Source organism: Scyliorhinus canicula, chromosome 11, assembly GCF_902713615.1.
Source record: "Scyliorhinus canicula chromosome 11, sScyCan1.1, whole genome shotgun sequence".
Classification (NCBI taxonomy): Eukaryota; Metazoa; Chordata; class Chondrichthyes; order Carcharhiniformes; family Scyliorhinidae; genus Scyliorhinus; species Scyliorhinus canicula.
This window is the reverse complement of record NC_052156.1, coordinates 50631894-50649785: the sequence shown is the minus strand read 5'-3', so window position 1 is coordinate 50649785 and position 17892 is coordinate 50631894. Positions and strand designations below refer to the sequence as shown.

The 17892-nt window shown below is 45.7% G+C and overlaps 1 protein-coding gene and 1 long non-coding RNA gene across 6 annotated transcripts in view; one reads left to right on the top strand and one right to left on the bottom strand.

Annotated features, from left to right (window-relative positions):
• The window catches only part of adamts9 (ADAM metallopeptidase with thrombospondin type 1 motif, 9), a 404749-nt gene that overhangs the window by 253237 nt on the left and 133620 nt on the right, over positions 1-17892 (top strand). For all 3 annotated transcript variants that reach the window (XM_038810570.1, XM_038810569.1, XM_038810571.1), the window contains one exon: positions 14824-14991. In XM_038810570.1, coding sequence (XP_038666498.1) covers positions 14824-14991 — 168 coding nt within the window. The remainder of the gene's footprint in view (positions 1-14823; positions 14992-17892) is intronic.
• LOC119973081 overlaps positions 1-17892 on the bottom strand; it is a 131124-nt gene that overhangs the window by 77120 nt on the left and 36112 nt on the right. The gene's annotated exons all lie outside the window — the stretch shown is intronic.

Sequence of the window (17892 nt, the reverse complement as noted above, 5' to 3'; positions counted from 1 at the left end):
GCGTGGGTCACCTACTCTGGGACTGGGATGTCTCCCTCTGGGCAGGGCCTCCTCCCTCTGGGTGTGGGCCACATCCCTCTGGGTGTGGGCCACCTACCCCTGTGACTGGGCCACCTTCCCCTGGGACTGGGCCGCCTTCCCCTAGGACTGGGCCACCTACCTCTGGGCGTGGGCCACCTACTCTGGGACTGGGATGCCTCCCTCTGGGACTGGGCCACCCCGTCCATTGTCTGCGCCATGCTGGCCAGCGCCTGGGCATGCCACCGACGTTCTCAGCCATGGCCTGCTGTAACTGGGCCTCGCTGAGGAGCGGCACTGCAATGTCCAGTTGGCTCTGGCACGTGGCTGCCTGTGAGAGGGCAGCCCTGTCCTGGGCCTTGCCCCCCGCCTGCAAAGGGTGCCCCAGGCCTTGTACACACTGACCCACATCTGACACCATCGCCCCTATTGCCTCCACCACGGACGGCACCCGTGCGGTTTCGGCCTGCATGGCACGCATGACCAGCACCACCCCTGCTCCTGCACACAGATGTACTCCTCTACCTGCGCCTGCAGGTGCTGGATGCCTGCCGTCATCCCATCCTGTAGTCCCTGGGTCTCTGACTGCACCCGCACAGTGGCTGGGATTGGAGATTCCAGCAGCCCGGGACCCATCTGGATGGCAGCTGGTACCTGGGGCCACCCTGCACTCTGACCGTCCATCCCCTCAGCTGCTCCGACCGACGCGGACCGCCCACACAATAAAGGCCCAGTCCCGTATGAGGCCCCCCTGCCCTCCGATCGGCCCACCCCCGACCATGGCGGCCGCGGACTGAGTCCGCAGCTGCCTCGCGAGTATCCCAAACGGCAGGACCAGTTTAGAAATACGCCATTGGGACTTCAGCCGGTCGGAGAATAGCAGGGCGGGCCTCAAGCAATGGCCGAAAGTGGTGGATACGTGGCGCGGCGTACTCAGAGTACTCCGCTTTTCGGGGGCCGGTGAATCAAGGAACCGCCGCCAGTCCCGATTCCATGCATGAAACTGGATTCTCCGTCCCTGCGCCGAAGCGATTTCGGCGTCAGGGTGCGTAGAATCCATCCCCATAATGTCAAAATGCATTGCTGGAGACATTCATGTATCTGCATTTAAATTGACAAGATCCTTCACAGGATCTATTCACAGGATCCATCCATCCTGCCCTGGCTCACAGCCAACAAACAATCCAGAGAACGAAGCAAGAGGTTGGACACCCCTCCTGCCCAGCTCCTTTGTATTGTATCATTGTGCGTGGAAATTTAATACATACAGGACCACCTTTCTTACTAGTTTATACTTACTAGTTATACTCACATTTATAGGTGCGACTCACCAATACAGTGGCCCTGCTCATTAAAGTAATACTTTTTCCGGATCTGCATGCAATAGATCACTGAAGTAGCATCAGAAAATCAGGGAGGTCAGACTTGCAAACCTGTGAAGGATCTTGTCAATTTAAATGCAGATACATGAATGTCTCCAGCAATGCATTTTGACATTAGCACGCCAACGTCAACTATAATTGGATTTTACTTGGTCCTCCAAATTGTACACCTGTTGATGCTGGTTGACATTTTCCAGTTGCAGAGTCTTCTTTAATTCATTTACAGGATTGTGGGCATCGCTAGCTCGGCCAGTATTTATTGTCCATCCCTTACGGTTGAGAAGATGATGATGAGCTGCCTCCTTGAACCGCTGCAGTCCATGTGGTGTAGGTACACCTATTGTGTTGTTTGGGAGGATGATCCAGGAATTTGTGTGATTTGATTTGATTTATTATTGTGACATGTATTAGTATACAGTGAAAAGTATTGTTTCTTGCATGCTGTACAAACAATGCATACCGTACATAGGGAAGGAAGGAGGGACTGCAGAATATAATGTTACAGTTATAGCAAGGTGTAGAGAAAAGATCAACTTAATACGAGGTAGGTCCATTCAAAAGTCTGATGGCAGTAGGGAAGAAGCTGTTCTTGAGTCGGTTGGTACGTGACCTCAAACTTTGGTATCTTTTCCTGACGGAAGAAGGTGGAAGAGAGTATGTCCGGGGTGCGTGGGGCCCTTAATTATGCTGGCTGCCTTTCTGAGGCAGCGGGAATTATAGATAGAGTCAATGGATGGGAGGCTGGTTTGCGTGATGGACTGGGCTACATTCACAACCTTTTGTAGTTTCCTGTGGTCTTGGGCAGAGCAGGCTCAATACCAAGCTGTGATACAACCAGAAAGAATGCTTTCTATGGTGCATCTGTAGAAGTTGGTGAGGGTCGTAGCTGACATGCCAAATTTCCTTAGTCTTCTGAGAAAGTAGAGTCGTTGGTGGGCTTTCTTAACTATAGTGTCGGCATGGGGGAACCAGGACTGGCTATTGGTGATCTGTACACCTAAAAACTTGAAGCTCTCGACCCTTTCTACTTCGTTCCCATTGATATAGACAGGGGCATGTTCTCCACTACACTTCCTGAAGTCGATGACAATCTCCTTCATTTTGTTGACATTGAGGGAGAGATTATTGTTGTCGCACCAGTTCACCCGATTCTGTATCTCATTCCTGTACTCTGTCTCGTCATTGTTTGAAATCCGACCCACTACAGTGGTGTCATCAGCAAATTTGAAAATCGGGTAGGAGGGGAATTTGGCCACACAGTCATAGGTGTATAAGGAGTATAGTCGGGGGCTGAGGACATAGCCTTGTGGGGCAACGGTGTTGAGGATGATCGTGGAGGAGGTGTTGTTGCCTATCTTTACTGATTGTGACCTGTGCGTTAGAAAGTTCAGGATCCAGTCGCAGAGGGAGGAGCCAAGGCCAAGGCCACAGAGTTTGGAGGTGCGTTTCGTAGGAATGATGATGTTGAAGGCTGAGCTGAATGTTAGACGTATTCGATGTTGTGGTATGAAGAGGCAAAAGTTCTGCTCCTTTTTCATCAAACCACTTTTATTTGTTCCAACTGACTCTGCACAGAACTCTGCACCTCACCTCATCCAGAGGCCACCTGAATCCCCTTTACATATCAGTGTCAATCATTGAACACTTAACGTAAATGAGACAATGATTGAACACTTAACATAAATGAGACAACTAATTGCAATGTCTCTTAACCCATTACTTAATAGTCTCCCCTTCCTTGGAGAAAAAAAACAATTAGGTGAAAACAAAATTTCAAGAAACTAAAATTTCAAGAAACTAAAATTTCAAGAAACTAAAATTTCAAGAAACTAAAACACACACGTGATTCCCCCCCTTTTTTTTTTGAGTAGAAGAAAAACAACATTCACAGAAACAGGTGCCCTTCATTCACAATATCCAAAAGTTTCTGTGAGCTAGCCCCGCTTTTTGTAAAACAGTCTGACAGTTGATAGCTACTGTCAACCCATTTAACTTTTGTTATTTCCCCTCTGTCCAACATCTGCTTCAAACTTGCGATGTCTATCCGTAACCTCTTTTCATTGACACTTTTTGTAGAGTGCACATTTTCCCACAGGGATTTATTGTCAATGTGACAGTCAATAGGTATATTTACCCAAATCCCCTAATCCCAAAATTTCTGTCAATATCTGACTTGTATAAAAGGCCATATCCACCGCTTCCACTAAGCTTAACGTCTCAGCAGCCAAAGTGCTTTTGACCACTCTCCTTATTTTCTTTGTTTCCCACACAAGAGGGCAACATTTACCATTGTTCCCCAAAAGGAAAATTCTAAAACCTCCTGCTCTTGAAACTCCATCACATAAATTTGCAAAGGATAAACTATGAGTTTCAAATGCCTATCACTTAAGTTGGATCACTTAAAACCGGGAACTTCAAAACACACTCCTGCATTTTTAGTTTGGCCAACACTTTATTTGCTCTTATTATGTCTTCCACTTTGGGATCATTCATTTTTGTACTCAACTCTAAGTCATCAAAACTCATGTCCGGTCTAGTCTGTCTACCTAACCAGTTCAGTTGCCCAATTAAACTTCGCAGTTGCTCTTTTTCTATCTTCGAAACCATTGCGTCTTTTTGTGAAACCCGGCCACGACTAATTGCTATTGGGCTGATGCTTTCCAAATAAGATGGCTGACGTAAAGTTACCCCTAACTTAGTCTGTCCGATTTCCAGTCCAATATATTTAAATGCACCGGAAGCCTGACTTCCAACCCTGAACTCTTTTCTCAAACCAGAGATTACAATAGCTTCAAAATCACTAGTCCCTCCCCACAAAAAATCATCGACATGCATCATAAAGATGCCAGCAAGATTTCCTTTATAGTGTCAGTAAAACATTGCAGGATCTGCTTTCAACTGGCAACAGCCTAACTTTAACAAGACTGACCTCACCGAAAAGTACCACACTCTAGATGCATCATTTAATCCATATACACATTTGTTCAACTTCCAGAGTACCCCTTCTGTGTTAGCTGCTTCTTTAGGAGGACGGAGAAAAATGTCTCTCTGGAGCTAATGGGCAGCATGGTAGCATTGTAGATAGCACAATCGCTTCACAGCTCCAGGGTCCCAGGTTCGATTCTGGCTTGGGTCACTGTCTGTGCCGAGTCTGCACATCCTCCCCGTGTGTGCGTGGGTTTCCTCCGGGTGCTCCGGTTTCCTCCCACAGTCACAAAGATGTGCAGGTTAGGTGGATTGGCCATGATAAATTGCCCTTAGTGTCCAAAATTGCCCTTAGTGTTGTGTGGGGTTACTGGGTTATGGGGATAGGGTGCTCTTTCCAAGAGTCGGTGCAGATTCTCTTTGCCGAATGGCCTCCTTCTGCACTGTAAATTCTATGATCTATGATGCCCCTGCAAAAAGGCAGCTTTTATATCTATAGATTTGCATTCCCATGCCTTTGTGGCTAATAGAGCGAAGAAGATCTTTAAAATAACCTTTCCTGCTGTAGGGTGAATCTACCCTTAAGTCCTGATCGTCTAAGTTTATCTTCAAATCCCCTTGCCACAAGCCTGGCCTTTGCCTTATAAGTTCTATCTGGAAGAACCTTTTCTGTACAAATCCATCTGTGGGATAGAGCTTTTTGTCCCCTATCCGGTACTTCCGTGTATACCCCAAATTCACTCCAACTATGCAATTCTTGCTGTTTAGCATCTCTGATAACTTTTTCATCTAATTTATTTGAAGCCACCAAAATCTCACGTGCATGTGGGCTTCTACTTCTATTAGTATTCATAGTCTTACTCCTGTTCCGAGATCTTGATAAACTACGTCCCCTCTCCTGCCTGGTATCTCGTTCTGTACTGCTACTGCTTGATGTTTCTCTTCTGTAGCGGGATGTCCTTTCAATAGTTCTCGACCTTTTCCTGCGAACCTGTTCACTATCTGATGTACTATCTGAACTGGCACTGCGTTTCTGTGCCCTCCATTTTTGAACTTCGTTTTCCCAATCCATTGTCTTAACTTCCTCCCCTGAATGCTGTACATTCAACCAATGTTTATACTTTCCAGTGGCCTTCCCTGCTCAACTAATAACAGTTGCATCCTTCCATTGACTAGACCCCTCAGGCAAGTATGTCACTTTTGTACCAACCTTTGGCAGTTGCCCTTTCGGAAAAATGGCCTGATCTAATTTATCAGAAGTGTCGTGTTCCTCTACAGAAACCCTGTCTATATCAATTAACTGGTCCTCATAGTTCTGTAACACATGCGTACCAGATGACTCTGGTTCCTTGTCATGTCTGTCTACTCTGTCTAAATTTGAAAATCTGTAATCTGTACCCATTAGCCTTGATGTACCCTAACAGTTTGATTACCATGTTGCAAAATAAATGTTTTGCCATCTATGCCTATGATCTTCCCTCGGCCTTTCCATTCATTAGAATTGTCTCTCTTATAGTATACCATGTCTCCTTGCTGAAAAACGGCATCTGATGGCCGTACATTATGTCTTAAAGCTCTGCGAATTCTTTCAGAGACTTCTGCTTCCAAAAAAGCTTTTCTATTGCTATGTAACGTGTTTAAATGTTCAGCAAAACCTGAGCTAATTGTAGTCCCTTCCCAAACTGGAGGCTGGTCATCCAAAATGGAGGGAATTTTAGGATTTCTACCAAACACTAATTGATAAGGACTATAGCCCCCAACCACCTGCAATGAATTCTTTGCATGTACCGCCCATGCTAAAGCTGAATTTAGCGTGCAGTTTGGTCGATCTCCCAAAATTTTCCGAAGCATGTCATCGATAACAGCATGATTTCTTTCGCAGACACCATTACTAAATGGGCTTTCTGCAGCCGTGTTCATAACTCTGATATTCATGTTTTCACACATATCCCTAAACTCATCATTAGCAAACTCTCCCCCATTGTCCATAAAAATTTTTGCTGGTGGACCCATTCCTGTCCCGATCCATTTTTCTACAGTTTTGTCCAAAATTACTCTCTTTTCTTTACTTGGTACAATCGCTGATTGACTAAATCTGGTAGCTAAATCTACAAAATGCTAAATAAATATGTTATTTGCTTTATCCCAGATCTTAAGGTCCATGGCCACAATGTCATTAAAATCCCTGGCCAAAGGCAGGGTTACTATCGGTCGCGCTGGTGTCCTTCTGTACTTCCTGCAAACTTCACAGCGATCACTGACCTGTTCTATCAGCTTAGAATAGTCATCATCCCTTACCCCTGCATCCTTTAATAAATTTTTCAGCCTCCGAGGAGACGGATGTGCAAATTGCATATGCAGTTTTACTACAATAAGCTTTTTACCAGCTAAAGTCGCATTATCAACTGTCATTAATACATCCTTAACCACTCTACTTGAAACATTATTTGTCAATAATGGAATACAATAATGTCCCGACTGTGTAAATTGTAAGTCCACCGTCTTTCCAAAAACTGTTGCCTTATCCTGTTCCATATCCAGCTTCATGTGTGCTTTCTTCATCGACGGTCTGCTCAGAAGCAAAGGTATCTCACTTGATACAACATATGTGCTAATGAAATGATTCACTCCAGCAATATTGCAAGGGATCACCACTCTTTTCAGCGACTTCAGAGTATTATCATCCCCAAACCTGAAACTTGTGGAACTTTTAAATTCCTTAACCTTGTTACGATTTTCAGCATCCAAGGAGTCCAGATAACATTTCAACCAGTCAATCCCACACACAGTAGATGTGCAGCCACTGTCCAATACAGCACAGTTGAAGGATTCTGCAACGAAAACCCTCATTACCGGCGTAAAACAGCTTGTTAATAGGACAATGTCTTCTTTCTGGTCATTATCTTTTTCCTCTTCTGACTCTTCCGTGTCATGTGTCGCTTCAAATACTCTATCATAACGAGTTGGACAGTTGAAAGCATAATGGTATTGAGAGTCACATCGAAAACATCGATTTATCATGCCCCGTGCATTTCTGGGGTTCATTGTCCTATTGTAGATTCTAACTGGATTTCTGTCTTCATAATTTCCTTGTCTCGGTCTCCTTTTGTAGTCTTGAGGCCTGTTCGTAGCCATACGATTTCGCCACCCTGTTAGTAGTGTATCTTCCATATTCTGCCTTATTGCAGGCTGACCTATTTGGGTCATCAGAGCCATTGGAATCGAATGTTTCCCCAGAATCTTTTTTAAAGCTGTTGTCATCTGTTCGAATAAGGTATCGTTATCCGTAAACTGAACTCCTGTCAAAACCAGGAGCCTATCCATGTTGCTCACTCTAGCACAGTCAAGTAATTTAAAGGCCAAGACAGACTGTGGAAATTCCAGCCTGTGTTTCTGCAGCCTTTTATATAGTCTGCCAAATTCCATTATATAGTCTTCCATAGATAAATCCTCCATTTTCCGGAACTTATCAAAATCCGACCATGCTTCATCCGCACTTAACAAGTCATCTTTCTTATAAATCTTGTACATATAAAGTAATAAAGTCACCAGACCTTCTTCTGAGTCTAACTCTTCCAACTCAAGCTCAGAAAGCACTTTGTTTTGGATTTTACTGCCATATGGTAAAGAAAGAGCCAATGCCATACCTTGCTTTCTCTTTCCTAAAGTAGTTACCTTAGTCCACATAACTACCGCACTTATCCATTGGTCGTATGATTCCCTTTCAGAAAATAAGGGAGGATAGTCATATCCAGCCATATATCCCTTTTTTTTTCACTCCATGGTTTGATCTGGAAAAATTGTATCTTTCAACCCTTCACATTTACACAGCAACCATTCTCTGCTACCAATTGTTACATGTATTCGATGCTGTGGTATGAAGAGGCAAACGATCTGCTCCTTTTTCATCAAACCACTTTTATTTGTTCCAACTGACTCTGCACAGAACTCTGCATATCACCTCATCCAGAGGCCACCTGAATCCCCTTTACATATCAGTGTCAATCATTGAACACTTAACATAAATGAGACAATCATTGAACACTTAACATAAACGAGACAACTAATTGCCCATTGTCTCTTAACCCATTATTTAACACTGTAGTCGATAGGAGTCTGACATAGGTGTCTTTGTTATCTAGGTATTTCAGGGTAGAGTGCAGGGCCATGGAGATGGCATCTGCTGTGGACCTGTTACAGCAGTAGGTGAACTGTAGTGGATCAAGGCAATCTGAGAGGCTGGAGTTGATTCGTGCCATGACTAACTTTTTGAAGCACTTCATGATGATGGATGCCAGAGCCACTGGACGATAGTCAATAAGGCACGCTGCTTGACTTTTTTTTGGTACGGGAACGATGGTCATCTTCTTGAAGCAGATGGGGACCTTAGACTGCTGTAAAGAGAGGTTGAAGATGTCTGCGAATACTTCCGCCAGTTGATCCGCGCAAGACCCGAGTGCTCGTCCGGGTACCACATTCGGGCCAGTGGCTTTCCATGTGTTGACGTTCGAGAAGGCTGCTCTGACGTCTGCAGTGGTGATCTCAGATACAAGTTCATCCATGGCTTCTGGGGTGGAGGGCTTGCTCTCGCTGACCTCGTGCTCAAAGCGGGCATAAAATGCGTTGAGCTCATCAGGGAGGGGTGCGTTGGAACCGACGATTTTACATGCCTTCATCTTGTAGCCCGTTATGTCTTGCAGACCTTTCCATAGATGGCGGGGATCTGTGTGGATAGCCTGGGACTCAAGCTTGGTCCGGTACTGTCTTTTGGCATCTTTGATGGATTTCTTTAGATCATATCTGGCTTTCTTGTAGAGATCAGGGTCGCCTGACTTGAATGCCTCAGACCTAGACTTCAGCAAGCAGTGTATATCCCTGTTCATCCAGGAAATTCGACCCAGCAACAGTGAAAGAACAGCGATATATTTCCAAGTCAGGATGTGACTGACTTGGAGGGGAACTTCAGGTGGTGGTGTTCCCAGGTATCTGCTGCTCTTGTCCTTCTAAATGGTAGATGTAGTGGGTTTGGAAGGTGCTGCCTAAGGAGCCTTGGTGAATTCTTGCAGTGCATCTTCCAGATGGTACACACTGCTGTCACTGTTCATCAGTGGTGGAGGGAATGAATGATCACAGAAGTGATACCAATCCAGTGGGGTGTTGTGTCCTGGATGGTGTCTAGCTTCTTGAGTATTGTTAGAGCTGCACTCATCCAGGCAGGTGGCGAGTATTCTATTACACTCCTGACTTAGGCCTTGCCAATGATGGAGGGGTTGGGGGGTCTTTGAGGAATCAGGAGGTGAGTTACTCACCGAAAGATTTTTATGCTCTGACCTGATCTTGTAGTCACAGTATTTATGTGGCTCGTCGAGGTCAGTGTCTGGTCAATGGTAACCCCGGTGTGTTAGTGTGGAATTCAGCAATGGTAATGCCATTGAATGTCAAGGGATTATGGGTAGATTCTCTCTTGTTGGACATGGTCATTGGCCGGCACGTGTGTGACACGAATGCTACTTGCCAGGCCTGGATATTGTCGGGGTCCTTCTGCATTTGGGCATGGACTGCTTCAGTATGTGAGGAGTTATGAATGCTGCTGAACATTGTGCAGTCATCAGAGAACATCCCATTTCTGACCAATTGTTGGAAGGAAGGTCAGTGATGAAGCAGCTGAAGATAGTTGAGTCTCGGCACTAGGACACTACCCCGAGATGCTCCTGCAGTGATGTTCTGCAACTGAGATGATTGACCTCCAACCACCACAACCATCTTCCTTTGTGCCAGGTGCGACTCCAATAAATGGAGGTTTTCTCCCCGATTCCCATTGACTCCAGTTTTGCTAGGGCTCCTTGATGCCATACTCGGTCTCAGAATGTTTACAAGGTTTTGGTAACTTGAAAGGGATGTTGGTTTATTTTTTTCTGCTCTTTAGTAAAAATATTTTCTTCTTAACCAGTTTTTGATGTACAAACATGATTTTCACCTGGGATAAAGAAATAGTAAAGATTTCTTCCTACCTTAAGAACAGAGAACTGCTAACTCAGCGTAACCAAAAAGGCGAGTAGGATGCTGGCTCATCAGCTCCGCAAGCGGGATGCGGCTAAGGAAATTGCTGGAGTGAGAGACAAGAGTGGGAATGTGGTGCGGAAGGGGGTAGAGGTGAATGAGGTCTTCAAGGACTTTTACGGGGAACTGTACCGGTCGGAGCCAACGGGGGAGAGGAGGGGAATGGAGAGGTTCCTCGACGGGCTTTCTTTCCTGAAGGTGCAGGAGGAGCAGGTGGAGGGGTTGGGTGCGCCAATTGAGCTGGAGGAGCTAGTTAAGGGGATCGGGCAGATACAGTCAGGGAAGGCACCGGGGCCGGATGGGTTCCCGGTAGAATTTTATAAAAAGTATGTGGACCTAGTGGGCCCCTTGCTGGTGCGGACACTTAATGAGGCGTGGGAAGGGGGGACTTTGCCCCCGACGATGTCGCGGGCGCTGATCTCGTTAATTTTAAAGAGGGACAAGGACCCCCAGCAGTGTGGTTCATACAGGCCCATATCTCTCCTCAACGTAGATGCCAATGTGCTGGCAAAAATCCTGGCCATCAGGATAGAGGACTGTGTGCCAGGGGTTGTACACGAGGACCAGACAGGGTTTGTGAAGGGAAGGCAGCTGAACATGAATGTGCAGAGACTGTTGAATGTCATCATGATGCCGGCGATTGAGGGGGAGGCAGAGATAGTGGTGGCGCTGGATGCGGAGAAGGCCTTCGATAGAGTGGAGTGGGGGTACTTATGGGAGGTGTTGGGGAGGTTTGGATTTGGTGAAGGGTTTATTAGATGGTAAGGCTGCTATATGAGGCCCCGATGGCGTGCGTGGCCACGAATGGGAGGAGGTCGGAGTACTTCCGGCTTTACCGAGGGACCAGGCAGGGTTGCCCCCTGTCCCCTGGGGATGGCATTGAGGGATTCAGAGAGGTGGAGAGGTTTGTTGCGAGGTGGGGAGGAACATAGGGTGTCGTTGTATGCCGATGACCTGTTACTGTATGTGGCGGACCCGGTGGGAGGGATGCCGGGGGTGATGGAGCTGCTAGCTGAGTTTGGGACCTTTTCAGGTTATAAACTAAATTTAGGCAAGAGTGAGGTGTTTGTGGGGCACCCTGGAGACCAGGAGGAAGGAATTGGTAGGCTCCCGCTTAGGTGGGCAGGGGAGAGCTTTAGGTACCTGGGGGTGCAGGTGGCAGGGACTGGGGGACTCTTCACAAACATAATTTCACCAGACCTGTAGATCAGATGGAGGAGGAGTTCAAGAGGTGGGACATGCTGCCATTGTCGTTGGCGGGGAGGGTGCAGTTCGTCAAAATGACGGTGCTTCCGAGGTTCTTGTTCCTCTTTCAGTGCCTGCCCATCTTTATCCCCAGGGCCTTCTTTAGGAGAGTGACTCGCAGTATTTTGAGCTTTGTGTGGGCACATGGGACTCCGAGAGTGAAGAGGGTGTTCCTGGAGCGAGGGAGGGATAGAGGCGGGCTGGCGCTGCCCAACCTTTTGGGGTACTATTGGGCGGCTAATGTGTCAATGGTGCGTAAATGGGTGATGGAGGGGGGAGGGGCAGCGTGGAAAAGAATGGAGATGGCGTCATGTAGAGGTACGAGCCTGGGTGCCATGGTAACGGCGTCGTTGCCGCTCTCCCCTAAGAGGTTTACCACGAGCCCGGCAGCGACCCTAAGAATCTGGGGACAGTGGCGACGGCATAGGGGGGAAACAGGGGGCTCAATGGAGGCTCCATTGGGTGGCAATCATCGGTTCATCCCAGGGAACAGGGATGGGGGATTTAGGGAGTGGCAAAGGGTGGGCATCAGTAAATTGAGGGACCTGTTTATTGGCGGGAGGTTTGCGGGCCTGGGGGAACTGGAAGATAAATTTGGGCTTCCCCAAGGGAACATGTTCAGGTACTTGCAGGTAAAGGCGTTTGCTAGGCGACAGGTAGAGGGATTCCCTTTGCTGCCCTCGCGGGGGACGATGGACAGAGTGCTTTCGGGGGTGTGGGTCGGAGAGGGGAAGGTGTCTGACATCTATACGGTAATGCAGGAGGTGGAGGAGTTGTCAGTGGAGGAGCTGAAGGCTAAATGGGAGGAGGAACTCGGGGAGCAGATAGAGGATGGAACTTGGGCGGATGCCTTGGAGAGAGTCAACTCTTCCTCCTCATGTGCGAGGCTTAGTCACATCCAATTTAAGGTGCTGCACCGGGCCCAAATGTCCGGGACTAGGATGAGTAGGTTCTTTGGGGGTGTGGACAGGTGCACCAGATGTTTGGGGAGTCCAGCGAACCACGCCCATATGTTCTGGGCATGCCCAGCACTGGAAGAATTCTGGAAGGGGGTGGCGGGGACGGTGTCGAGGGTGGTTGGATTCAGGGTCAAACCAGGGTGGGGACTCGCGATTTTTGGAGTTGCGGTAGAGCCGGGAGTGCAGGAGGCGAAAGAGGCCGGTGTCCTGGCCTTTGCGTCCCTAGTAGCCCGACGAAGGATCTTGCTACAGTGGAAGGATGCGAGGCCCCCAAGGGTGGAGACCTGGATCAGTGACATGGCGGGATTTATAAAATTGGAAAGGGTCAAATTTGCCCTGAGAGGATCAATACAAGGGTTCTATAAACGATGGCAGCCTTTTCTGGACTTCCTGGCTCAAAGATAGGTATCTTGGTCAATAGCAGCAGCAACCCAGGGTGGGGGGGGGGGGGGGGGGGGGGGGTGTAAGGGGGGTGTTCCTTATTGTAGTTTCTATTATGTAACTTAATATTGTGATAATTTGCGTTGTTGTTAAAATGCTGTGTTGTTCATGGAGGTGGGGCGAATGTTTATGATTGCTAATATTATTGTTATTTTTGGTATTTTATTATGGTTCGTTGTTGTTGTATAAATTCTAAATTTTTCAATAAAAATTTTTTTTTTTAAAACTCAGCATAACCAAGGGAATTAAATAAATATTCTAGATCTCATATAGATTTTATGCTGAGGAATTGGAGGACATCAGTTGGTATAGTTTCTCCTGTTCTGATTGTTTTTCAGTCAGTAGCTTTTTAGTATAACCTACTTAAACTTTATGCTACCCCACTGAGATCAAACAATTTACCTATCCTTTGACAGTCTGAATATGTCAGTCGGATACATTCTATAGTCCTTCAATTCTCCATCCTTTGGGGAAAGCGTCTTCATCCTTGTTCTCAGACAATTACTTTATTGCTCAAATGAGGAACTCAAGTGTGTAAAATCTTTGGAACTCATGTCTGACCATGCCAAAGCACAACATGCCCTCCAATTAAAGCACTGCATCAATTTGAAACTCTTCAGGTTTTCAGCTCATGCAGTTTTGAAATGTGTGAAACCATGATTTCGGTAAGGCTGTAAACATTTTAATCCCGAATTTCGAACAGTCTGTTGCAAGCTCATTAGAACATGGAACTTACTATTGGAAGATGCGGTTGAGGCATTTGGTTTAGACGCTTTCAGAAGGAAACTGGATGGTACATGAGAGAAAAAGGAATAGAAAAATATGCTAAAAGGCTGAGATGACATAGGTAGAATGTAAGGTTTGTGTGGGGTACAAATACAAACACATGAGTTACTCTGAATGGCATGTTTCTGTCTGCTCATTCAATGCAATTCTATGTATTGAAAATGCTAAAATGGAACAGTTTAATCATCATACTGTGCAATGTGTTGTACTCTGAATACTTGCCATGTTAAATATTTGTCATAATTTCGCTCCTCCTTTGATCTTTCAGTAATGCCTAATCTGAACTCAAAGTGGGGTTGGCAGATGTCTGTACTTCAGAAGTACTCAGACACTTGGTAGTTCAGTGAACCTACCGTAAAAGGTTAATGTTGGTCGCTTCAAAGTGAGGGCTAAATAAGTGTTATTTTCTTTTATGTCGATACTAATGTCATCTTTTTCCCTATACTGATCCAAATGGATGAAACACTTGACCTTCTCTCTTATTTCCCTGAAAGATTGCTGTAAAATGCATTTGGTTTCTTTGAGAGATTTGAAAGTCTATCCTAATTTCGTACTTAGCTGCATTAAGAAAATGAATCATCTTGTATCTTAGTGTAGACATTAATTATGCATTAGGGCACAGTAATTTTGCACAGTTGTAGGAGGAATAAACAAAACTGGAAGGAAGAAAGGGAGGGGAGGTACAGAGGGAAGAGAAAGAGCATTATACCTTTCATGACCTCAAAGCTGGGTCTGCATCCACTGCACTGGATTCCCTGGATGCATTGAATATTGAAATATTGAACAGGTTAGAGGTAGTTCTAAAGACATGTACATGACTCATTTTCGTCCATTCAGGGAGGAAAATTGAGTTTGTTCCTTTACAGTGCACTCTCTGACCCACCTGATGTTCACCATACCTAAATGATCTATGGTGCCAAGAGCAGGCCCAAGAAAATCTCCTCTTAAAACTAAAGATAAGTGAACAAGAACAAAAAAAATAACTTCTATAATCACTTTATTTTCAGTGCTCCATTTCCTGTGGGAAAGGAAGTAAGTATCGCACTGTTTACTGCATGACTACAGATGGAAAGGAAGTGGAGGAAGAGAATTGTAAACATCTGGAAAGACCTAAAACACACAAACGATGCCGAGGAGGTAGATGTCCTAAATGGAAAACGGAAGACTGGGCACAGGTGAAGTATAAAACTTGCTGCAAATTACAGAATCTATTGTTTTAGCAATTGTTTTTTTTTTCCTTACTTCTTTTCAAAAGAAAGAGCTATAACAAAAGTATACACTAAGCTGTAGTCTGTTTTTTTGAGAAAGTAAGATGATTTTGCTCATCACCGCCCGACTGTTCCAACGCTAGACAGGATAGTGAGACATCAGGATTTATGGCTGCCATTTGAGGGTTAGAGGCCCTGATTGGATTTTCACATCGGGAGGTTGGGGAAACGCAAGTTTAAAAATTGTCAGCACAATCCTTACCTAAAATTCTTCAACTTTCTCCCAGGCCTCACAGAATCTCTTGCTGGGTGAGGTAGACCAGAGGTGGTGTCAAATTGCCAATGCAAATTGTTCACACTGTATTGACACTCTCTTGGTACTAATCGTGCTGTATTGCCTTAGTTTTCTTTCTAAACCCTCAAGCTGAACTGCAGAAACTCTTGTGCTACAACCAACACTGTTTCTTCTTAAATTCCCATAAGTTATGGTATTTAACGTTAGATCATGAAGTAAAATCAAGGAAACAAGGACAGAATGTATAACTTTACAATAGGTACTGAATTCCATTTCTGCACCCTGGTCTAATTATGGCCTAAAGATTAAACTCCGAGTTAAAATGTAATATGCTAGAGCATGTGAATTTGGGAATGTGGGGTTAAAATGGGGAAAGGCATGCAGAGAATGTGGTTCCAAACCATCAACTTCCCCATTTAACTGCAGTGCATTGGGCTGCATATGAGCAACCCCCATGCAAGAGATGGGTCATCAATTTCAATATATTAATCAGTCAAACATGGCAATATTAATACAAATTTTGCCACTTAACTGGATCCATGGGTTTTCCGGGATTCCTGGAACTTGCCAATGAAAGCAAGATGAAAAAGAAAGAAGCTGAAGACATAATAGCAAAATATGCCAACAAGTACTGACAGCTTACATGTGTGCCTTCTGATGTGAAAGACTTTGCTAGCAGAGGCACCACTGGCAACTTTGGAGGTTTGTTCATCTGTCTGTACTTTGCTTCTCTGATCTAACAGATTAGTATTGGTGCCACTTATTGTGCATTTACAATGATATAAAGGCACCAACCACTCAAAAAGATTGCGTAAACACAATGTGGATTCACTTATTAGAACTAGGCATATGGGAACAGATGTACATGTATATAAAACTTGAAGGCACCAGCAGCACTGGAGGAGGAGACTCCACAGATATATGCATCCTCAATGATGGAGGAGCCCAGCACATATGTGCAAAAGACAAGGCTGAGGCATTGGCAACAATCTTCACTTATTAGAACTAGGCATATGACCGATCTATCTCGGTCTCCTCCAGAGGTCCCAGCATCACAGATGTCAGTCTTCTGTACAATGGGCCCTGACAATATCCCAGCAACAGTACTGAAGACTTATGCTCCAGAACCGGCTGCACCCCTAGCCAAGCTGTTCCAGTATAGCTAGAAAACTGGCATCTACCCAGCTATGTGGAAAATTGCCCAGGTGTGCCCTGTACTGTACACAAGAAACAGGACAAATCCAACTGCCCTATCATCTGTAAAGTAATGGAAGGAGTCATCAACAAGGCTATCAAGTGGCACTTGCTCAGCAATACCCTTCTCACGGATGCTCAGTTTGGGTTCCGCCAGAGTCACTCAGCTCCTGACCTCATTACAGCCTTGGCTCAAATGTGGGCAAAATAGCTGAATGCCAGAGGTAAGGTGAGAGTGACTGCCCTTGACATCAAGGCAGCATTTGACCGAATATGGCATCAAGGAGCCCAAGCTCAACTGGAGTCAATTGGAATTGGGGGGAAACTCTCCATTGATTAGAGTCATACCTGGCACAAAGGAAGATGGTTGTGATGGTTGGAGGTCAATCATCTCAACTCCAGGATATCACTGCAGGAGTTCCAATGGATAGTGTCCTCGGCCCAACCATCTTCAGCTGCTTCATCAATTACCACCCTTCCATTATAAGGGCAGAAGTGGGGATGTTTGCAGATACCTACACAATGTTCAGCACCATTCGTGACTCCTCAGATAATGAAGCAGTCCATGTCCAAATGCAGTAAGAGCTGGACAATATCCAGACTTGGGCTGACAAGTGGCAAGTTACATTCACACCACACAAGTGCCAGACAATGACCATCTCCTACAAGAAAGGATCTAACCACTGCCCCTTGGCATTCAATGGCATTACCATTGCTGAATTCCCCCACAATCAACATCCTGGGGATTACCATTGATCAGAAATCAAACTGGACTAGCCATATTAATAGTGTGGCTACCAGGGGAAGGTCAAAGGCTAGGAATCCTATGGTGAGTAACTCACCTCCTGACCCCACAAAGCCTGTCCACCATCTATAAAGCACAAGTCAAATGCCTGGATGAGTGCAGCTCCAACAATACTCAAGAAGCTCAACACCATCCAGGACAAAGCAGCCTGCTTGATTACTACCCCTTCCACAAACATTCAAACCCTCCACCACCGATGAACAATGGCAGCCGTGTGTACCGTCTGCAAGACCTCACCAACATTCCTTAGACAGCACCTTCTAAACCCACGGCCACTACCATCTAGAAGGACAAGAGCAGCAGATGCCTTGGACCCCCATCACCTGGAGGTTCCCCTCCAAGTCGCTCACCATCCTGACTTGGAGGTATATCATCATTCCTTCACTGTCGGTGGGGCAACATCCTAGAACTCCCTCTTGAACAGCACAGTGGGTGCACCTACACCTCAGGACCGCAGCGGTTCAAGAAGGCAACTCACCACTACCTTCTTATGGGAAACTATGGATGGACAATAAATGCTGGTCTAACCAGTAATACCCACATCCCGTAAATGAATTTTTAAAAAGCCGAGATG